This window comes from Zychaea mexicana, assembly GCF_025766255.1.
Source record: "Zychaea mexicana strain RSA 1403 chromosome Unknown BDB00scaffold_71, whole genome shotgun sequence".
NCBI classification, from domain to species: Eukaryota; Fungi; Mucoromycota; class Mucoromycetes; order Mucorales; family Lichtheimiaceae; genus Zychaea; species Zychaea mexicana.
In genome coordinates this window covers 135,010-157,358 of record NW_026516734.1, presented here as the reverse complement: position 1 = coordinate 157,358, position 22,349 = coordinate 135,010, and the positions used below count along the sequence as shown (strand labels likewise).

At 42.0% G+C, this 22,349-nt stretch overlaps 8 protein-coding genes across 8 annotated transcripts; 5 read left to right on the top strand and 3 right to left on the bottom strand.

Moving 5' to 3' along the window:
* The first annotated feature begins 23 nt into the window (after positions 1-23).
* Positions 24-2,359, top strand: BDB00DRAFT_837872 (actin family). The gene is made up of 10 exons (XM_053124590.1): positions 24-134; positions 233-517; positions 666-864; positions 961-1,055; positions 1,124-1,320; positions 1,402-1,463; positions 1,564-1,684; positions 1,770-1,964; positions 2,064-2,176; positions 2,276-2,359. The coding sequence occupies exons 1-10, from the start codon at positions 116-118 to the stop codon at positions 2,325-2,327; spliced, it is 1,338 nt and encodes a 445-aa protein (XP_052976711.1). The 5' UTR covers positions 24-115; the 3' UTR covers positions 2,328-2,359.
* Positions 2,360-2,497: 138 nt separating this feature from the next.
* BDB00DRAFT_556012 (PAPA-1-like conserved region-domain-containing protein) lies at positions 2,498-3,547 on the top strand. Its single transcript, XM_053117834.1, has 3 exons — positions 2,498-2,934; positions 3,007-3,316; positions 3,385-3,547. Exons 1-3 carry the CDS (start codon positions 2,667-2,669, stop codon positions 3,398-3,400), a joined length of 594 nt encoding a protein of 197 aa, XP_052976710.1. The 5' UTR covers positions 2,498-2,666; the 3' UTR covers positions 3,401-3,547.
* A 6-nt stretch (positions 3,548-3,553) lies between these two features.
* Positions 3,554-5,305, top strand: BDB00DRAFT_947017 (glycosyl transferase family 4-domain-containing protein). Its single transcript, XM_053129527.1, has 5 exons — positions 3,554-3,846; positions 3,934-4,081; positions 4,173-4,386; positions 4,458-4,701; positions 4,793-5,305. Exons 1-5 carry the CDS (start codon positions 3,638-3,640, stop codon positions 5,286-5,288), a joined length of 1,311 nt encoding a protein of 436 aa, XP_052976709.1. The 5' UTR covers positions 3,554-3,637; the 3' UTR covers positions 5,289-5,305.
* An 18-nt stretch (positions 5,306-5,323) lies between these two features.
* On the bottom strand, positions 5,324-8,419 carry BDB00DRAFT_555963 (transketolase). Its single transcript, XM_053117833.1, has 11 exons — positions 8,209-8,419; positions 7,956-8,103; positions 7,754-7,821; positions 7,535-7,691; positions 7,203-7,435; positions 7,072-7,125; positions 6,917-6,987; positions 6,490-6,807; positions 6,248-6,387; positions 6,039-6,153; positions 5,324-5,965 (listed from the first exon to the last, which is right to left on the bottom strand). The coding sequence occupies exons 1-11, from the start codon at positions 8,351-8,353 to the stop codon at positions 5,360-5,362; spliced, it is 2,055 nt and encodes a 684-aa protein (XP_052976708.1). The 5' UTR covers positions 8,354-8,419; the 3' UTR covers positions 5,324-5,359.
* Positions 8,420-9,323: 904 nt separating this feature from the next.
* On the top strand, positions 9,324-12,255 carry BDB00DRAFT_837860 (putative ser/thr protein phosphatase 2A regulatory subunit A). The gene is made up of 10 exons (XM_053124589.1): positions 9,324-9,622; positions 9,782-9,933; positions 10,041-10,219; positions 10,337-10,403; positions 10,497-10,733; positions 10,839-10,953; positions 11,032-11,176; positions 11,269-11,369; positions 11,442-11,779; positions 11,874-12,255. Exons 1-10 carry the CDS (start codon positions 9,394-9,396, stop codon positions 12,198-12,200), a joined length of 1,890 nt encoding a protein of 629 aa, XP_052976707.1. The 5' UTR covers positions 9,324-9,393; the 3' UTR covers positions 12,201-12,255.
* BDB00DRAFT_837852 (chaperonin 10-like protein) lies at positions 12,256-14,237 on the bottom strand. Its single transcript, XM_053124588.1, has 4 exons — positions 13,819-14,237; positions 13,527-13,664; positions 12,888-13,364; positions 12,256-12,777 (listed from the first exon to the last, which is right to left on the bottom strand). Exons 1-4 carry the CDS (start codon positions 14,136-14,138, stop codon positions 12,696-12,698), a joined length of 1,017 nt encoding a protein of 338 aa, XP_052976706.1. The 5' UTR covers positions 14,139-14,237; the 3' UTR covers positions 12,256-12,695.
* A 2,347-nt stretch (positions 14,238-16,584) lies between these two features.
* Positions 16,585-16,958, top strand: BDB00DRAFT_837845 (uncharacterized protein; the record flags this gene model as incomplete). Its single annotated transcript, XM_053124587.1, has 3 exons — positions 16,585-16,699; positions 16,728-16,745; positions 16,841-16,958. Exons 1-3 carry the CDS (start codon positions 16,609-16,611, stop codon positions 16,954-16,956), a joined length of 225 nt encoding a protein of 74 aa, XP_052976705.1. The 5' UTR covers positions 16,585-16,608.
* Positions 16,959-19,654: 2,696 nt separating this feature from the next.
* BDB00DRAFT_768863 (major facilitator superfamily domain-containing protein) lies at positions 19,655-21,717 on the bottom strand (the record flags this gene model as incomplete). The annotated part of the gene is made up of 7 exons (XM_053119772.1): positions 19,655-19,897; positions 20,013-20,266; positions 20,571-20,817; positions 20,900-20,978; positions 21,091-21,116; positions 21,207-21,540; positions 21,632-21,717. The coding sequence occupies 7 exons, from the start codon at positions 21,715-21,717 to the stop codon at positions 19,655-19,657; spliced, it is 1,269 nt and encodes a 422-aa protein (XP_052976704.1).
* Positions 21,718-22,349: the final 632 nt, after the last annotated feature.

The window sequence follows — 22,349 nt, the reverse complement described above, 5'->3', positions numbered from 1 at the left end:
ATCCCATTTGTGAGGAACTGAGCTTGACTGTTCCATCAAATCGAAAGCTCTCCGCTGAATTAAACAGTCGACTTGATTCTTCTGTTTTCAACGTCTTTCCTTCTTTTGCGGAACAATGGTTACATACGGTGGAGGTACAGTGAAAGAAGAAAATACTATAATCGATTTATAATTCTACCACTTGAACTAAAGTTGCGATTCTTTTTACGATTATGCTCACTGCAATGTATAGACGAAGTCAATGCTTTGGTGTTTGATATTGGCACTACTACGACGCGTGCTGGTTATGCTGGCGAGGACACACCAAGAGCCATATTTCCTACATCGTTTGGCTATCTAGAAGAGCCCGATACAGATCCAGAACAGAAATCGAACGCGGATGGCGACGTACAAATGGCAGATGCATCCGATGAAAAGAGTGACAAAAGAGTGAAAAAGAAATACTACATTGGTGACAGCAAAGTTAACACTTGGCGCGAAAATATGGAGGTTCGACACCCTTTGAATGATGGTCTTGGTAAGATTTCTTGTTTGAAAGAATTGTTTTCAACTTGGTGCACATCAATACGAGTACATGTCTTTTTAAGAGCCTGCACGTGTATGCACTGTACTGTAACTGATAAACGAACAAAACGAAAATCGCTAACGATGGTTCTTATTACTAGTCAACGATTGGGATGCTCTGGAACAGATTTGGAATGCATCTTTCCGCGACATGTTACGCATCGATCCCACCGAACATCCCTTGTTATGTACAGAACCGGCTTGGAATACTACAGAGAATCGCGAAAAGTTTGTAGAGCTGGCGTTTGAAAAGTTTTCTTTCCCTGCCTTTTATCTCGCAAAGGATGCAGTCATGACAGCGTAAGTGGTAGTAGATCCATACCTTGAAAAGGTGCATAAGAAAATATCAGACGATGGTATACTCATTCATGTCATATTGTTACCTATACCGTATAGATTTTCTGTTGGAAGAGCAACGGCACTTGTGCTGGATGTTGGCGGTGGCATTGCTAGTGCTGTGCCAGTATACGATGGATATGTGTTAAAGAAGGGTAATGGCAAGATCAGAGGGCATATGTCTTATAGAGAAGGGATATTGTACTGATCAAGATGTACGTAGGCATTTTGCGACAGCCGCTTGCAGGAGACGTTTTATCACAACAGTGTCTTGATATGCTCAGAAACGATATTAATCAGGATGTGACACCTCAATACATGATTACGGGCAAAAAGCCTGTCGACGCTGGAGCACAACCGCAGGTGCAAAAGAAAAATCGACCCAACACAACAGATAGTTACAACGATCACCAAGTATCTGTATGTGTCTGCTTTTACCTCGAGAATTATAGTCCAATTGTTGACTGCCCAACCTGATACTGATAATATTTGATTATTTAGAGAGTAGCACATGAATTCAAAGAGTCCGTGTGCCAAGTATCCGAGGTGACTTTTGATGAAGGGTATATATCAATGATCATGATGGTGATAGGCGTGCGGTGGTAGTAGCTTAAGGCGGCGTGTACACGTATAAAGTGACTTAACTGAATTGTCTGGATCTAGCATTATGGGCTCACGGCCGCAGAAACCTTTCGAATTTCCAGATGGATACAACAACTTGTTTGGTGTCGAACGATACAAAATCCCTGAATCCCTTTTCCAACCACATCAATTCTTGCGTCAGGTCCGTCCAAACGTATAAGTTTATGCATAATTTTCGTATATATTTACCGATTCTTGCTCCAACCCTTTCATGTCTTTTCTTGTAGACATCATCCGGACTTACTCAACAACAGATCGATTCTTGTATGGGCATGCATCAGCTTGTAAATAGCAGTATTGGTAGCTGCGATATTGATCTTCGACCATTGCTGTTCAACAATGTCGTTGTCACCGGTGGCAGCACACTCTTCCCTGGATTCAACGAGCGATTAAACTACGAGCTTCCCATGCTGGCTCCAGGAGTAAGTCAGACGTGTTTTTAGTAGAAGAGGAGAAAGGCAGAAAAAGAAGAAAGTGAGCCACGAATAGAAAACTAAACGGCAATTATGATTTTTTAACAGAGCAAGGTAAAGATACATGCTGCTGGTAACCAAACAGAACGCCGATGCAGCAGCTGGTTAGGTGGATCCATCCTGGCATCCCTGGGCACCTTCCATCAACTCTGGATTTCAAAGTATGTTTTGTGCATCTCTCCTTCTTTATTTGCTGTTATTGGAATACATGTAGAAATACGAGAAACTAACTAATTGTCAATTGTTTGCCATGGATACAGACAAGAATACGAGGAATCGGGAGCTTCTATTGTTGAATCAAAGTGTCAATAAAATTATACAATCAACTGCTTTGCTTTCTTACCAAAAAAAAAAAAATTGAAAGAACGGCCTTTTCTCTCCTCAGCACTGTTTCTTCTTTCTTTTGCTTTAAATATACATAACACAAAATGAAATCGCGAAAAATATCACCTACGCCTTCAATCGATTCAAATGATGAACTTCTGAGCGAAGACGAGCTGGAGAACGAAATGGACGACGAGGTTGACAATCCTGACGTCGATGACTTGGAAGACGAAGAAATCGATGAGGAGGGCGATGAGAACGATCTTTCAGAAGACGACGAAGTAGGAGAAGAAGAGGAAGACGAGGACGATGAAGAAGATCTAGTCGATGACACTCGTTCAACAAGAAAGAATCAAAAGCGGAAAAAAGCCAGTACGTAGTAATCAATGTCTCCGGGGTACCTACACACGCGAATGCGCTAACAATTCTCTGTTCTATGGATTCCGCGTTGAAAATCTAGTCTACGAAGAGCCTGATAGCGATGACGATGAGGACGAAGACGACTATGAAGTTGTTTCTAACCGACCACTGACAAAACGACAACGCGCAAAATTAGAGAATAATACACCAGAATATTTTCTCGAATTGCCTATGGGTAAGTGAGAGGGAGAGAGAGAGCCAAAGATAGGTATAGTATTGAACTGAGCAAATGCAAATTTATATATAGAGAGTGGGAAAAAGAAGCATCTTACGGAAGAAGAGCAAACGCTCAAACGATCCGAAGTTGCACGGCGACGTAAGAATCAAAGTATACAACGCGCAGAGAAAGATAAAGAAGATACAATCAATCGCTTGCTGAAGAAGCAAGCATCCAAAAGCAGGCGGATCATCAAAGACGACGCAGGAGATGAAAAGGAAAGCGGTTCAGCCCGTCGTTCAGCATTAGCAAGAGATCCCAACAGCCTTCAATATGTCAGTAATGCCAAGGGCAGCTTTCTGTCAATTCCAACTACAATAAGCGTGGATCAAATTTTTGGGTACGTATTTCGATATGATGATATCAGTGACAAAACTCGCTCTAACTTACTGCGTTTTCGCTGTTTAGACCATCATACGATTAGCACTTGACAAAATAAAGATCATCCTAATGGGTGTTTGTATATATTATCTGGCGTGTGTGTTTTGTCTGTTGCTTCTACTTTCATGTGGCAGCTACGTGGCAACGTTTGACAACTTTTCAACAACTGCGGAGAAATGAATGAGCGCATAATTAACATCTTTACACTAGGACAACATTTTTATTTTACTCAAACAGCAACGTGCACTCCCACTCTTCCTAAACATCTTGACCGAGGAGCATGGGCAAATCAATATGGGCTGCCTCACTGATTGCCACCATTATTGGCGTAACAGTCAATGTCCCGCTGCCTGACACTGTTTACGTTTCGATCGCTTTTGCCATTCTCGCTAGTGTTGTGACATGGAAAACGTTACCTCGGCTAGCAATGACATTTGTGGAGGCCCGTGTTTCCGGCGTTGATGTATTAAAACGAGATCGTCCTCTGCTGTAAGTTTGCAAATGAAGAAAAATAATGCTAGTAATAGTCATACGAAAGAGAGAAACTGCGAATCCAGTGTTACTCATACAAGACAGGCCAGAAGCAATGGGGTTTCCGACTGCCGTTATCTATCTGATTGCCATGTTCTGCTTTATACCATTCCCTTTTATCAACTGGTTCGATGGAGAGGCGCGTCTTGTTCACGAAGATAATCCAATGATTGGCACCTTCCCATACCATAAAGTAAGAGAAGACGTCAAGGTGTTACTGGGTCCTATGGTGTAAAAGCGTGCGGGATTAGCGTCATTAACGCCTTGTGTGGTGATATGTTTAGCTCGGGCAAATATTATCCGCTATACTTGCAATCCAGTCAATGGTTCTGCTCGGATTTGCAGATGATATTTTGGATGTTCGGTGGCGCTACAAGGTTTGGTTCCCTGCTGTAGCAAGTGTGCCGCTTCTGATCTTTTACTATACGAATTTCGGTGTTACCCACGTCGTAATGCCACTCCAACTGCGTTCGCTATTGGGTGAATTGGTGGATCTAGGTATGGGGGAAGAAGTATGTCTAATGTGTTTTAATTTATTGGGTATCTTACGCAGGTTTTTGTATACGTAGGTCCATTATACTATGTATACATGGTGATGCTGGTTATATTCTGCACGCATACCATCAACATTCTCGCCGGCATCAACGGTATCGAAGCAGGCCAGTCGTTGATTATTGCGCTATCAATCATTATCAACGACCTCTTGTATATGTGTAACAATACGGATCGTGAGAGTCTAGAAGCGCATTTGTTCAGCCTATACTTCATGTTACCCTTTGCTGGCGTCACTGCTGCTCTCTTAGCACATAACTGGTAAGTATCGAAGACGGACAAAACGATGGGGAAATCATTAATACGGCAGACATGTATACTCAACATGATCATTTACTGTATAATCCCTAAGGTTCCCGGCCCGTCTATTTGTTGGAGATACGTTTTGCTATTTTGCAGGAATCACTTTTGCAGTCGTCGGTATCCTTGGTCATTTCTCAAAGACACTGATTCTCTTCTTCATACCCCAAATTTTTAACTTTATCTACTCGTGCCCACAACTTTTCCGCCTGGTGGATTGCCCAAGACATCGCATGCCCCGTTTTGACTCTACCAAAAGACTCCTTCAATGCTCCACTGTGATCATTAAGCCCAGCAACAGTCTCAGAGCAAAGTTGGGTCGTCTTATACTGAAAATATTGTATATGCTTGGACTGCTGAAAGTGATCAAGTGGGACGACGATGGTCGGCTAGTGGAATGCAACAATTTGACAATCATTAACCTTGTGCTGGCTCGCTTGGGACCCATGTCAGAAGTCAATACAACACGGACAATATTAGGCATTCAAGTCTTGTCAAGTTTATTTGCGTTCTTTATAAGATATAAACTCGTACAATATGTATATTAAAGCGAAAAGAAAATCACAATCACAGTTGTTTTTTAGCTGGGAGGGGAAGGTGTTGCTTGGGGGTTTTCCCTTCAAATGGTGACACCAAGTTCAGGAACATAGCCAAGCTTTGCAAAGTGGGCAACAGTATCCTGTGCCTTTTTGACCACGACATCCGTTGTGATGTTAAACTTCTTGTACAAGTCCTGAATCGGGCCAGAAGCGCCAAACACATTGTTTCCTTGACCATCAGTCATGCCAACAAAGGCATGTGCATAACGCTCCCAACCAATCACGCCAAGTGCCTCGACAGAAACCACAGGTGTTCCTGTTGTAAAGACAGACTTCTTGTACTCGGCAGGCTGCTCATCATACAGCTCTGTGCAAGGCATCGACACAACACGCGTGGGAACACCTTGGCCGTTCAAGACATTGGCTGCTTCAACAGCAAGAGATACCTCGGAACCGGTGGCAGTGATGATGACCTTTGCGTTGGGTTGGTCTTGCAATACATATGCGCCTTTGGAAACAGCTTCCAGGGAGGATCCTTCTAAATTGGGCAAGGCCTGGCGGGAGAGTGCCAAAACAGAGGGTCGATGGCGGGCACTTAATGCAACTTTGTATGTACCCGCAACTTCGTTCGCGTCAGCAGGACGGAACGTCAGCAAGTTAGGAGTGGCGCGGGTAAGAGCAAGAGTCTACATGGGGAATGTTAATTCAAAGCGTTTTGCTAAACCAAAGATATCAAAATATGTTGCACAGCCAAGTTACCTCAATTGGCTGATGCGTAGGACCGTCTTCGCCAAGGCCGATAGAATCGTGGGTCATGACATAGAGAACCCGCAAGTGAGTCAGGGCGGAAAGACGAACAGCACCCCAGCCGTATCTATGGTATTTAGAAAGAATCAAACAGCAGTTAGTAATATGTTTATTGCGATTGCTATGGTGATGTATTTCCACCCATAAGCCCATGTACTCACGTCAAAAAGTTGAGGAAGGTGGAACCGATTGGAATAATACCTCCGTAGCAAGCCATACCGTTCATGACTGCAAACATACCGTGCTCACGTACACCATAGAACAGATACTGTCCCTTATAATCGCCAAGGCCCGTGGATGGCTATCGTAACCGAAAAATAAGCGTACAAGTCAGTACAAACCGAGTTCTCACAAGATCCATCCGTTTCCCCACTTGCTACACTCGTTTTAAACGTAAACATACGTTTTGGAAAGGAGAAGCAGTCTTCCAGCGGACCAGGTTGGAAGAGCTGAGATCGGCAGATCCACTCATAAAGTCAGGGATGGCGGCAGCCAAAGCGTTCAGTACGATTTCGGATGCCTTGCGGGATGCCACCGCAGGATCGCTAGGTGTGAATCGAGGAAGCGCGTTTTCCCAGCCCTCAGGCAGATCACCAGCGAAGCGTCGCTTGATTTCTGCAGCTTCGGCAGGATATTCTTGACTGTACTTTTGAAACAAAGTGTTCCAGGCACCCTCATACTCTTCACCGTGCTTGGTGCGTTGAGCATACAAATCGTAAACCTATGTTTTTGTAGCACAATAATACGCGTGTGAACAGTATCATGAGAAAAAAAAATCAAAACACACACACACATATAACACACAAGGATAAATTTCTCGGGGGCGTTACCGATTGGGGTACTGCGTATTTCTCTTCTGGATTGAAACCAAACTTTTCCTTGAGTTGCTTAATGTCATCAGCTACAAAATAAAAGCGTCACGATGTACAAGGTTAATGGAAATGCAATTGAAAGGAAAATACAAGAAGCTTATATAAAACCATACCTGACAAGGGAGACCCGTGGGCCTTGGATGTATCTTGAATAAGCGAGCCATAACCTAAAACGATAACCCGTCAGCAAACTGATTAACGGAAATAAGGTGCATTCTGATATAAACTATGTTCAACACATTACCGATGGTGGTGGAGATCTCGATCAACGAGGGTTTGTCAGTGACAGCTTTGGCTTCTTCAATGGCCTTTGCGATACCTTCTTGATCACTATTACCATCTGCAACGGCCGAAGTATGCCATCCACAAGATTCGAAGCGCTTTCGTACATCCTCAGTGAACGAGATATTTGTCTGACCATCAATGGTTATCTTGTTGGAGTCATACAAACAAATCAACTTGCCCAGCTTCCAGTGACTACAGTAGATGCAGAATCAAGTTGTTGATGGGTTAGAATCATCATCATGATGTGTTGACTTGTTATTAACGACTCATTCCGAAACTGAGAAGCCTTACCCAGCAAGAGAGATGGCTTCAAGGGCAACACCTTCTTGGAGACAACCATCACCAAGGATTACGTAGGTATAGTTGCTAAAGATATCAAAGTTGGGGCGATTGTACTTGGCAGCAAGGTGTTCTTGCGCAGCAGCGAGACCGACGGCATTTGAAATACCTTTCAAATATAACCCAATTCAGTCTTAGGTTTTTATTTGTTTTATTGGCTTTCTAACTTACCTTGACCAAGTGGACCAGTAGTAACTTCCAAGCCAGGAGTATCGGTGGCCTCGGGATGGCCAGGCGTCCTGGTTGCAAATTATGCGGGTCAATATCAATCACGCATTCATCTCTCTTACGCCGATATGTAATTTATAGTTGGGAGACTGGCATGATTGTTGTCATGAACTGGTCTTTGAAACTTTGAAACGTCAAAACTTACTTGCTACCGACCTGACGGAAGTTCTTGAGATCATCCAAAGTCACGTCAAATCCCATAAGGTGCAAAAGGATGTATTGAAGAGCACAACCATGGCCATTGGACAACACGAATCGATCGCGATTGATGAACTTTGGGTTCTTTGGGTTCACTATTGTTATTGAATGATGTAATATATCAGCAAGAAGGCCCTATCCCATCCTTTCTTCCATCCACACGTTTCGCAACAGAATAGTGCGCGGTAGTATAAGGTTACCGTTCAAATGCTTTGTATACAAGACATTGGCCATAGGAGCACAACCCATGGGTGCACCAGGATGACCCGAGTTGGCACCACGCGTCATATCCGCAGCCAAGACACGGATCGTATCGACGGCTTGTTGTTCTACAGTGTGCACCATGCTTTTTTCTGTTGCTTTGATGGGATGTGAGTGGGAGAGTGTGAGATAGAAGGGAAAAGAAGTAGGAAGCTCGAGATGGCGCGCGCAAGATCTTTCTTGCAGGATGGCTTTATACACGAGAGGAAAAAGAAGGTTTGGGGTTAATCCCTTCACTTTTTTCCTTAGAACAGCAACGTCAAAACAGTATGGTAATGTAACAGCTTACTCTATTGGTTCTCAAGATCACGCGTATACCCACTTTTGTTTTTGTGTGTGAAAGCCCTTTTTCTTTCTGGGCTGAAAGATCGCCCATCTATCATAATTTTCCTTCCTCCGAGTGCAAACGCCTCCATCCAACACGTATACACACACACACGCACATCTTAGCATGCGGTTTTTTACTTCAAGATGTGCGTGCTTATCCCCAGTCTCAGTATATACAAAGTGTTTTGACAACAAAATTAAGCTTTAGCTTTTGTCCGATTAAAAGGAAGTATCATCCCCTGGTTATTACAGAAAGAAAAGATGTATATTATCTATTTTTTCCCTGCTACAGTACTACTCTGGTCGTGTGGGGTACACACGTTAAGCAGAAAGGGGCTCGGCCTGTGGTGCAACACATTAACCTCGTATCCGAAACATATTCTGCAGAAAGCCAGTGTGAAATTCTGCTCTGTTTACCAAAGAGAAGATTAAATTTCTCACCTACTATCATCTGGATACCGTAACGACCTAACCCCCTCTCTCATTTTCTTCTGCACACGCGAGGATTATGCTCAACAATTCTTCCACCCACGTAGCCTCTTTATATCCGATACTAATATGCTCAATACCGTGCTTTGATTTAATGCGCCAGACCGCTTCTCGCTATAATAGATGCACTCATAAATAACTCAAAAACACGAAAACGACGCTGGCCCTAAAAATTCGTTACGAGCATATGGTAGCATGAACCAGAAAACCCAGCAGCATCAGCAGCCCCAGCAAAGCAAGGAGACCTACAGCCTCTTCGTAACCCTTTTCGTAACTTTTTATCTTACTGCAAACTTTACTTGGAAATAATGGAACTAGATACTGCTCGTAACAGTAGCAACAGCAATAGCAACTGCGACTATATGGATGTCGATTCTCCTGAAGATCTACAAGGCTACCATGTTGCTGGTCTCATTGACGAACTAAAGCACGACGACGTGCAGTATCGATTGAATTCCGTCAACAAGCTTCTTACTATTGCCGAAGCACTCGGTCAGGAAAGGACTCGAGACGAGCTGATTCCATTTCTCCAGAATGGTACTTGCTATGTTATACTTTATTTGGTTTCCGAGAAAAAAAAAGTCATGATGTTTCTTAAACAACTTATTACTTAATCGCTTTGCATTCTGTGTGTGTCTCTGTATTATTTATCACCGTGTGTTGGCATTCTCTTTTTCTATTTACTCCTTATGCCAGACTTGATTGGTGATGAAGATGAAGTACTCCTTGCACTTGCTGAGCAATTGCCCAAGTTAACGGCTGCGGTGGGAGGCCCGGTTTATGCAACTTATTTACTCCCACCATTGGAATCGCTGGTTTCTGTGGAAGAGGCAGTTGTGAGGGACAAGGTTGGGACTGTATTAAGAAGAAAGGAAACGAGAGACGAAACCGCTCGATACGTTGATTTTTACGAAAGGGCTTTCTGTATCTATACAACACCTATGAAATTTATTAGGCAGTCTGGGCGCTTTGTGAATTGGCTCAATCGTTATCGCCAGAGCAACTCACTGAATACTTTATACCTATGTTGAAACGACTTAGTACCGGTGAATGGTTCACAAGTCGGGCATCTGCTGCAGGGTTGTATGCAGCGATATATAAGAAATGCGGCTCCATGCAAATTGAACTACAGAAGTACATGATGGATGGTGATATGGGATGTCGTTTGTGTGAAGCTGGCAAGAGGAAGAGAGAGGATGGCGTACATCAAATAAAAGGTATATTAACTCGCTATCTTTCCTTAAAAACTAGTTCCTTTGCCCAATTGATACAAGACGCAAGTCCCATGGTCAGAAGAGCTTCTTCCAAAGCATTGGCAGTAAGTGTTCATACTGGCAAGCATAGTAGCATGAAATGTGTGATTGTCCATGATACCTTGTTATATGTATTAATGTAGGCTGAGCAAATTTAGGACTTTACAGAGCAAATGACTCCAGATGAGGTCATCAATGTCAGTCTACCTTTATTTTACAAGGTTGCTGGGGATGAACAGGATTCTGTTCGACTGCTAGCGGTTGACGATATGATTGCCATTGCGAAAATGATCACTGCAAGACAACGATACGAACACCTTGTGCCAACATTTGATTCACTCACAGTTGATTGCTCTTGGCGCGTCAAGTATATGCTGGCGACCAAGTTTGTAGAGGTAAATCATAAAAAACATTGTACTTTGGATCTCGCGCAAAACGATTCGAAAGTATAAGTGGAAGAGCGTGTGGAATAGTACTAATGCTTTATAATGAAAGTAAAGGTGGCAGAGGCCTTTGGTAATCCCATTGTTCGCAGGGAGTTTACAACACCCTACCTTATTCTTACCAAGGATCCAGAAGCCGAAGTGCGAACAGCAGTGGCAGGGCAGATCTCAGGTCGGGAATAGAAGTTTTGTCTAAAAAGAGCGCAAGGGTAGTCTTATTGAGTTATTGAACTTTTGATTGCTATCTCAGGTCTGGCGCAATATCTTGACAAGGAAGAAGTACTTGAAAGGTTATTGCCATGTGTGCAGGAGCTGACCATGGATACTAACGAATATACGCGTGCTGCTCTCGCTAAAGAAGTTAGCGGCCTGGCACCTATTTTCGGGAAGGAAGCGTAAGTAGCAGCAGTGATAGAAATAGCAGATAAGGGATTTACGAATAGGATTTTAGAAAAGAAACATGATTAAAATAATCACTCTACATCAGGGCGCCCAAGAATATTCTCCCTGTGTTTCTGCAACTCTTGAGGGATGATTCATCAGTTGTGCGGCTCAGTGTTATATCTAAGCTTGACGAATTGAATGATGGTATGTTTTTCTTTTCTTGTGGAGAAATGGCTCTTAAAAAAAGAAAGACTTATACATACATTTAAAAACAAGTTGTTGGCATGGAATCATTAAGTCAGTACCTCTTGCGAACTATCATGGAGCTTTCAGAAGAGAAAGAATGGCGTATCCGACTACAGATCGTTGAGTGTATGCCAGTAATTGCAAGACAGTTGGGTGAGAGTATCTTTGATGCAAAGCTTACGGCACTGTGCATGTCATGGTTACAAGATAAAGTATATGCGATCCGTAAAGCCGCCACTACCAACCTCAAGAATCTAGCCGAAAGCTTTGGGGTGGCATGGACTAAAAAGACGGCTATTCCACAAATTCTAAACATGGCTCACGCAGAGAATTATTTGCACAGAATGACTACGCTTTTTGCGCTGACGGTATGTATATACCACGTTTCATATACTTTCTCTCGTTTCTTTTTGTATATGCTTACCACTAAGTGGATATTGAATATACAACCGAACAATACAGCAAATTGCCAAAGTGCTCCCGGCAGACGATATTAAAGAAGCAATTATCCCTACCGTGGTCAGCTTATCCAACGATTCTATTCCAAATATCCGCTTTAACGTCGCTAAATCCCTCGAGGAGCTTACGCCTTTGTTGCAACGACAAGAAAAGCAGGCTTCGGAAGAAATACTCAAAAACACTGTTGTGCCTGTTCTCAACAAGTTAGCTCGAGACACTGATGGGGATGTGCGGTATTTTGCTCAAAAGGCTTTGGAGAATGACAAAGCTGTCAAGTCCAATACCGGCGCTATTGCAGAAAATGGAAGCAGCCCTGAAGCTAAACTTTGAATGCACTCTACAGTAATATACTCATTTTTCCGACATCTTTTATCATGATTTACCATGACCTTTTTATTGCTGTATCAAAGTTACTGGATAAACAAACAATATTGTACATACGCTTATCTGCGCATTAACTGTATTAAGTAATATTACATATCACTTCTTCCAAAAGGTTTCGCCTTTGAGTCTTCAATCAACATATGGACTCGCGTGTTCTTGTAGATATTACGTGTGTTTTAAATCACTTTGAGTATCCCTTTTGATTGAGATGGTATTATGATGTTGTTTGCGTGGAAAAATAGCTACGTGGTCTTGATCAATTTGCAGAGTTTAAAATAAGCGCTTTGACAGCATCGCCATTGTCTGCAGCGTTAAAGGCCTCTGCAGCCTGGGAAAACATAAACCTGGACCAACAAACAGGTGCGTGTTTTACATACTCGGAGTTGAATATCCAGAACTTTACTGATAATTATGTTCAATTTCGCAAAAAGGATGAATCACTTACTCGTGAGTGATTAACGGTTTGACATTGATTCTCTCACTTGCTATGAGCTCAATGGCGCGTGGATAAGTGTGGTGGTGCCTGAAAAAAAGAGAATTGAAGTATCAATAACATATAGCTTTTGCTAAAGACCTTGGTCCACTTTCCTCACCCATGTGATTATATCCTGTAATATGTAGCTTTCCATTTACCTATGCACGCCACGTAGTGTAATGTCTCTTAAAGCAAAGGCACTGATAGGTACGACCTGATCTGGCTCCCCAGGCCCTGTTCGACAACAAATTCCGCCTTGTCGCGTAGCCTTAATAGCTACTCGTAGTGTCGGTGCGGTTCCTGTGCACTCGATCGAGCTATCGGCGCCTTCCGAACCGAGTTCAGCACAAATGGCTTGTGCGAGGGTATCCTCGCTCCATTTAGGATCCAGCGAAAACGCTGCATCAGCGCCAAATGACTTGGCCAAATCCAAACGCCCAGCGTGGGTATCTAGCAACACAACTGGGCCGATACTGGTTGCCTTGGCTACCAACAGTACTAGCAGTGCGATTGGAGAAGTCCCAGTGACCAGCAATGATTCACCCATACGTACACCGGAACGATCAATAGCAGCGATGGCAATACAGAGTGGATCTAATAGGGCTGCTTCACTAAAACTTACTGTGTCAGGAATTCTATATTATGCAAATAAGAAAAAGAGGATTGTTGATTTCTGGCTTGTTCAGCTGTCTGCTGAAACGCTTTTCCCAATTTTCACACGACCCAGTAGCCCTCCCTCCAAATAACCCGTGAGTGAGATGATGGTATGGGTATGTGAGCGTGTTTTTTTTTTCTACCTGTGCAACCAAGCAATTGGATGTGTCACGTATTTTGCAAAGAGCCCATCAAATGGAAACGATCCTTTTTGGATGATACGGGAACAGAGATTATAACGACCGTCCAAACAAAAGCTACAATCGGAACATGGCACACATCTATTTTGACATACGAAATACCATTTAGTTGTCAGCCTGCTATTGTCCCCAAAACCAAACTTCTATCAAAAACAATGTCCTGAAGATCTTATATATCGTATACACTTTTCTAATTATTTCCATGTGACGGTATAAAGTAGTGGTGATAACCTACGGTTCAATAACGACACGATCTCCTACGTCAATATTTGGTTGCCCTGGATGCCTCTCGTCCGTATTGACAGCCGTGACATAGCCGGCACCTTCGTATCCGAGAACGAGTTGTTCTAACATGCTGTAAGGTGGCAGTCCTGACTTCCACAACTGGATATCTGAGCTGCCTATTCCCGTGGCTTTCATCTGGATCTGTACTTGGCCAGGTTTTGGCAATGGTACCTCAAGCGGAACGATCTGGAGGTTGCTGGCCGTGCTCAACACGATGCCACTGTTGCTAGCTGGAATTTCATACCCAGGTTGGTGAACAGTCATGCCCATACTTTCAAAAAAACGTGTATTTGTGTGTGTGGAGAAGAGAAGAGAAGGGGGAAGAAAGTACCAAAAGAAAAGAAGGAAAAGGCTGATGATGGAACTTTTTGTTGCTTTGCTCCTGCACCTGTTGTCATTTTTTCCTCTTATCGATTAGGCTTATCAGAATTTAATCATGAAAATTTGCAGAAAACAGGCAATGCCCCTCTCATTCGTTGGTCGCATGACCATTTACGTCGTACACGTAAGTAGAGTAAACCCCACCATCGCGTACCATACGAACATAACATCGGCTCAAAATTGTCACTATAGCGTAATAGTTGAAGTATGCAAAAACAATGCGTTCAGAAAATCTCCCACACTATTAGTGCTCCAAAATTTCAAATGGACACTGGCAGCTCTTTACCTAACTGTATCTTTCTTTATACACAAGTGTCAATGGATATACATTAGGTTCTCTTCGGACCGTGATCAAGATCGAGCGGGAGTTTTTACCCCACGCATTATCCCTTGTTCTAATAGACAATTGTGTTTACATGCGCTGTCTATTGCTCTCCAATAATGATACTTACAATCGACCCCTTTGATTCCAAACCCGTTAACTCTCAATTCTCACTATTTTCAATATTGCAGGGGTTAATCAAACAAACGCGAATAGCAGGGAGTACTAGTACAAGTTGTTCTCTCTAACTTTCAACCCTCACTAATTTCATACAGAATTTAGGGATTCGCGTTATGAAATTAACGAGGGTCTACTGTAGGTGATAATAACAATAACAAATATATAGGTGCGAACCATTAAACGAAAAATACAACTTAATGTGTTGATTTTTTCAAAGCTAAAAAACACAGACTAATAAACTGCTGCTTGTGCAACTTAATTATTGTTTAGATTGCTGGCGTATCGAAGAGCGAGAACAATAACAACAAGTTGACAGTCAGGTCGCTTGGATTTATTGTTGCAAAACGAATCCTGTAGCAGTGGGTCCAAGTACATGACCATTTTGGATAGGTAAATTTGGGGGTGATAAACTCGCTATGTAAAGCTCGTTACGATGCGTACAGTATATACTCTTACCCAAGCCAGCCTGCCATTCAAAAAAGAGGAAATTATCTAGATCTGTTAATGCAGGATGATTCCTTTAAATTAGCTTTCCTGGCTGTAAAGAACCTCTTTGTCATCACACGGTTTGCTAAATCTTGACGAGACGGGGAGGCCTAATTTGTCGCTGGGGCATCTCTTGACTCGGCGACTTAAGCGGGTGCGTTTTTTTAAAGATTGCATCGTGCCGCGTCGCACGAAAAATCATGCGCACCTGATCCATTGATCGGTAGCTAGAAGCATAACAGCTATTATGATTCCGCTCAAAAAGAATATACCCCAGCACGTTGGGATAGTTGGTACATATGACTAAACAGAAACTTATTAGCCAGCGAGATTATCTGTTTCAAAAGGGACATAACACCCTTAGCATACAACCACATAGAATCACTTCACAAAGAGATACAGTATGTGGTCATAGAAATCCGAGAATTGGCGAGGATATGTAGGTATGCTTCATTATACGCATCACATTATTATATTCGCGGATCCTTTGCACTTTCTCGTAGCTATTGCCTTACGCGCCGCCCTTGCATTACGTAAAAGTAGTATTAAGTAATCGGTAGAAGAAGTAGAAAAATAATCAGTAAACAGTAGTGGTATTAACGAGGAAGCATCTACTAATTGCAAGGAAGGACTAGGATAGATCTTACATCCCAACGTAGACACATGCCAGTTGATGATTGAACCTCAAGGGTTTATCATACTTTTTAAAGTTGCATTTTCGTAAAATTCTTCTAGCAAACACAACGTCCTGAGCGGATATATATGCTTCAAACAGATTGAAGGATCATGTTTTTCTGAAAAGATCGTGGGTTGACACAGGAAAAAGATTCTTTATTCTGCGTTCGTTCATCAGGCCATGAACATGTCATAGTAGTATTATGAAGCATCTAAAGAACAATAATATTTGCTTCCACTTGGTATTGGAGCTATGGAGCTTATCAAATGTATATATACGCAGCTCCAGGCCGCAAAAGATCCTTATTATTAGTTGACAGCACAACCAGTAAAAATGTTTATATCTCGTGTGTAATACTCCTATGTAACTTCGCTTCACAGCTTCTTTGACTTTCCCGTAGCTGCCGCATATATATATTTTACATAGCGTTGATTTGGAGTAGTATAGATACAACATTTCAGGCACGGAACATAAACCTTACTTATCTATTTTTGTCGCTGATTCTGCACCGGCAAATCAGGTACTATACCTGCCACAAAAGTGAGCGGAGCTGCCTTGCAGTTGTGAAACATTTATGCACTGTTGTGGAAACGGCACCAAAGACAATGACAGGCAACTTCTTTAAATTCGAAAAACCTTCTTCCTCTATGCTCTTTTGATTAAAGGTGCACAGTAGTAATATCATAAGATATTAGATGACGTCACAGCGGGGCCGAATTTCTGTGACGAGCTTTTTTAGCGCGTATTTTCCAGTGTTTGCTCTGCACCAAACCAACATCTCACAAAGTATACAGGACAGCAATCAACAATGTAGCCCGCGAAACGACAACAAGTATGTATAAAGAGATCTCGCAGTTTTAACACTTGTTAGTATTTGGGAAATAAAAACAAACGTTAATTGTTGATGCATTTACTTTCGTTTTCAAGCATTTACAACTGGCTTTCTTGCAAAAGAAGCCCGGTTTGCTCGAAACAATGCCACTGAGCTTTGCTTCACACAAGAGCCTTCCGAAAGTCTGGGGTACGACTCAAACTGCCCCTGATCAACTGTATAAAACGTTAGGTAAGAGACGCAGAGCTTCAATCTTAATTTCTGGAAAACTTTCGATAACATGTTCTTAATTATTATTTTTCTTTCTTTTTCATAATTGCAGGCACGCGATGCTGCTTGGGATCACTTCTTCTCTCCCTTTTACTTTTTCTTTTAGACATCTTATGTCAGCAGACTGCCCAAAGTGCGCAGCGAGTGTGTGGGTTTGAGGGTTAACCGCCTGTGGATCCGCTGTGTATGGCGGGCTGATATGAGCATGCCTAGTGGTCCAAACCGTAACCGGCTCCAAGTATATGCCCTCTACGAGTATTCAGAGTAAGAGAGGACGAATCCCTACTTGACCGGCGACCAGTGGCTGCGAATTCTATTTTTTATGAGCTCCAAGCGTGGCTAGTCCTGCATCTCTGACCGTGGCTGGCTGCTCCTGGGGCATTCTTACACCATCAAGGGATACCTTCTTCTGCTTGAGACACTCGCGTAGTCGTGTACTCCCAAGTGGGTTTGTGGACGCTGGGGAAGGGCTCGCCTCTCAGTTAGGAACTCTCTCTGCGATCTTTATTTATAACATTCACCTTTTTTTAACCCTCTTCTTCTTGAACGATGACGCGGTCCCGAGCAGCGGCGCGTCTTCAACTGCGAGGGCTGTTGTCTGGTGGACTTATCATCGAATAGAGCAAGTATCACGGAAAACGGGGAGGGTGGAAGGAGTGGGATGATATGCTAGTTAGACAAAAATAACGCTTGCATGGTTTTCTCTTCTTCTTGTAGTAGCAGGAACCGCACCTTTCGACAAGTGTTACGTTTGGCTGGACAGCGAAAAGTTGATGTGTACTGGGCTGCCATGCTGGCGAACGCGGGGCTAACTAATTCGGTGTCGTTAAAGTAAGCGTGTGTGCCGAGTAGTGGATGGGGTGCGGGGTAGTGTGGGATAACATGTTCCTTATTGTGAAATCAGAAGTGATTGACTATTCATTGATAATGTATGATAGGCGCTTGATACTTAATGCTTCCACGTCGTCAGAAATTAGATGTTCTTTACTTGATACTCTTTGAAATCTTCAAAAGCTATGGAAAAGCCTACAAAGTCTTCTGAAGGCTTTTATAAATAATAAATTACCATCTTGGATTTTCATACGCGTGCTTGATGTTTTATTGGGTCTACAGTTAGTTCCATTCCTCAACAATCACATACGTGCCAGAGATTGATCATCATAATTCTGACAGTACTACAATGCGGATTAAGATTAGTTTTACACCTACGAACATTGGACATATGCATTACGCTTAGATAGCAAAACAAACAAGTCATTAGATGCTTTTGCCGAAAGAACTTTTCTTGTAACGTGCTTTGTATGAGGAAGTAGATGTTGGTCCTGTACGTCTGCGTCATTATGCTTTGCGAGTTCGATTATAGTGCCTTCAAAGGCCATATTACCAAAAATATAAAGAAAGCAATTGGTGGAGAGAACAAGGAAAGCATGAAGAACCATAAGCGACGCGTATTCTGACAACATAACCTTGTCGCTGTTTCTTTTTCTGACGGATTTATAAGTTTAAAAAACGTCATCCATTCACGAATACATATAATTCAGGTTATTCCTTGTTTTCTAGCGGGATTGCTAATACTATTATACTGTGTACGTAGACGATTTCCCTTCTTTATTTCAGTCGAGCTAGCACTATGTATGTACAACTATTTACATTTCCATTTTCATACAAGTTTTAGATTTATAGTATACGGAAAACGTAAATAGGCATTAATGCTATCATATCATATCTGGAGAGGCAGATCCCTTGCAAGATGAAACTGATGAGTATGCACACTAATTGTTTTTTGTTGGTGTTCTTACTACTGCTGTTCGTGTAGTGGGCGTTGTTAGTAAGTTTAACTGGAAGACATAAGGATAGGTTGCTGTAGTTGCTCTCAATATGGTGCATACTAGTTAGTTACTGTAATGACTTGATTATCTTGTAGCTCATGGTTTCCTTGATATAAATCTAAAGACACACCGAGCTATAAACAATTGTTATTATCAGTTCTACTTAGTGATAGCTTATACCTTGATAGATTTGAGTAACATCTAACATGCCATTGTCCAAATAAAAGATACAGCTTTCAATCAGGACCAGTTTTTTGAGTTCCGGTCAAAGTTTCTTGGACGTTTTCGAGACCTTTCGAAGCCGCTTTGAATGCTTAAAAAGTAACAGAATCTTCACTCGATTCATTCAAAACCGTATCTGGCAAAATGCAATAAGTTTTACGTTTGCCGATTTGGAAGAAGGAATAATATGGTATGTACACTTGATTACTCACGGCGCACCAATACAAGTTAGAGTAAAGTCACTCATTTAACTGCCGAATGTCTATGAGGGTCACGATGACCTTCATACATGCTGGTGGTAGTTGATGCTATACAAAATTCAGTAGCGAAAATTTTGCTGAGGTACATTGGAGCGTTAGATATGGGACTTTTATGCATTTTATTCCGACGTATCTCATGACAAGTACACAAGCGCTTTAACATAAAGAGCACTAATTGCTACATAAATTATGTACTATCTAGTACTCTACAAGCTATTTCATGCAGATATAATACAATTAACCTACTATCATATCAATTACAAGATCTTGACCAAGCTTCTATATTTATTAAGTGTATAAATGTATCAACTACATCCAAATGTATCCATCAAAATTTTGACCACAATGATCGTGTCAGCCGATACTTTAGATATAAGCATATCAAAGCACCGCATACGTAAACCGCTCCAGTAAACATCTGAACACCCAAATATCCATTGTTCGGCGTTGCTTGTTGAATAGCTGCAGAGATCGGTGTTCCCATGGCAGATATCGCACTAAAGATAAATACAATCGATAATCCAGATGGAAGCCTTTTCAAACCTACTACGCTCGCAGTGATTGGAGATGCCTAAAAAGTTTATACAACAAGTTGATTAATAACAATTTACTATTCCGCTCTTGATGTGCATGTAGTCAGAATACAGAGTAAGAAAAAAAATGGAGTTATTAGGAACGTAACATACCAGTGGATAATACATTCCACATGTCCCTCCCCATAAAATACAAAAAGCCAATAAAACGCCGTATGAAGTAGCGAAGGTCCAAATAACGAAAGAAAATAGGCCGGAGAGTGCGGAGCAAATGATAAACATATTGAGTCGGCCGATTCTGTCAGCAACAAATCCCAGCGTAAGGCGAGTAACTGCTGTCATTGCCAATAGGACAGACAGTAGATTTGAAGCATCTGTTTCACTAAGGCCTATACTGACAGCATATTCTAATATAAATTGATAAACAATACAAAAACAAGAAACGATATGATAAGTAAAACAGCGCGTATCGTGGGTTAAATGCTAATTTAGAATTTATGATAGAAACCTGTTTTTACTCATATCGGCTTTTTCTCGCTTTTATTAACTTTTTACAAGTTCACAAAGCTTATTACAGCTCAGCAAGCTAGCAAAAGGCTGATAAAGGTGATAAACAGCTAATACGAGTGAAAAAAGGCATTCTAATTCAGGATGTACTTCTATACACATATTGCTACTTTTACGCTTTGATTATAATGCTTTTAAACCTACTTGGCAGATAAAAAATTGGCCCGAGATATCCTGTTAAACCAATGACTGACCCAACGAGCCATATGTCAAAATTAACATCTTTGAACATTGATAATTGGATCGGCGATTCTATAGGTCGCTTCTTAAGGTATGAGCGAGGCAGGCGATCCTTGATCAATATCGCTCCCACGGCGCATACTCCTAATGTGTAGAAGCCGATAATGCGATATGCCCATGGTATACCATATTTTGCGATTAGATAATTAGCCTGGAAAATGAATAGTAGGGTGATGAGGGGTATATAAATAACAGATCATACAACAAGTGAAAATAAGAGACCGACTTCTTACCATTGGGCTCACTGCAAGACCTCCCAAGCCTGCACCGGATGTGCTGAATCCCATTGCTGTTGCACGTCGTGTTGTGAACCTAACATTTGTCATAGATTGTTGTTAGCTATCATAAATTACACTGTGGTAGTATATTTGTGTATACAATAGTTGCTTCGACTGTAAAATTTCTTCTTAAGCTACTATATTACCATTGGGGAATCACTGACATCACGGACTTCACGTCATTATAAATAATATTTAATAAAGGACATAAAATTAATATTATGTGTATAGCCAGTTCAACTTGAAATGACTTTTTTTTTACCATATAGAGAAATGAACCTCCAAACCCAAACAATAATCCTTGTGTGAGATAAAGGTGCCACAATTCCGTGCTAAAACTTGCTATGATCGCACCAAGACACATCAAGACACTTCCTACTGCATAATTGAGTCGAACACCGTATCGTACAAGCAGAACACTGACTGGAGTAAACACATTGATGCTGACGTTGAGAAGAGACCCAATCGTCATTAATTGTAGCGTGGTTGCTTTGCCTTCCAGGATGGACGTCGAATAGGCTTGTGAAAAGATACCCCACACATTTGCAATTCCAAAAAGGGTAAAGGTTGCAAAAAAACAGGCTACGACGACGACCCTGAGAATTAATTTTTTGCGCAGGAACGGCACTTTCTTTGATGAGTAACTTTCTTACTGCCGCGTTTGATTCAAATGGGTATAACTTTTACCAGCCGTAACCCCCATTCGGAATATCATCGAGAAAAGGATCCCTGGTTGGTGGTTCTTCGACTGCGCTTTTCGTATCGTCCACCATATCTAGTTAAGTTTTACCCCACGCTCCTCGTCGTTAGGCAAAAGTAACCCAATTGCAGTATAGAAGAGTAGAGTACATCTCTTAGTGTATATGATAGCAGGAGATCTGCTTACCGTAACAGGCTCTTTCCGCAGCAGCATTCGATGAGGTACTTTTGCTGGATGGATCAAGGCATGGCGACGACGGTTTTCCGTTAACGGTAGAAAAAGTCGCTTTTTCGTGATCGAGCTGATGATTAGTCTCCTGAACAACAGTGACGATCAGATCGTTGTCGCCTTCAGACCGATTTATCGTTGAAAGCATTGTTGTAATGAAAAATGTTGGGAAGAGTTCCAGTGAAACTCTGTACGGCGTTCTATCCCCAGATACTCGTTTTGTGTGACCGGTCATAATCAACCCCGCCTCATTCGCCATTCCCGTGTGCTGTTCCTTATGCAACCTCGTCACTCACCAGAACTTGACAAAAGCACGATAAACAGATGGGCATGGAAAGAATTCTGGGTGGCTTGCTGACATTGTGACGTTCTGCGATAAAGAGAGAGTGAGAAAAGGTTTCGTGTGGCATTTATATACACACTCTGTTGTGCTTACAGCTTTATTCTACGTCGGACGGTAAGTAGTGAAGCCACATT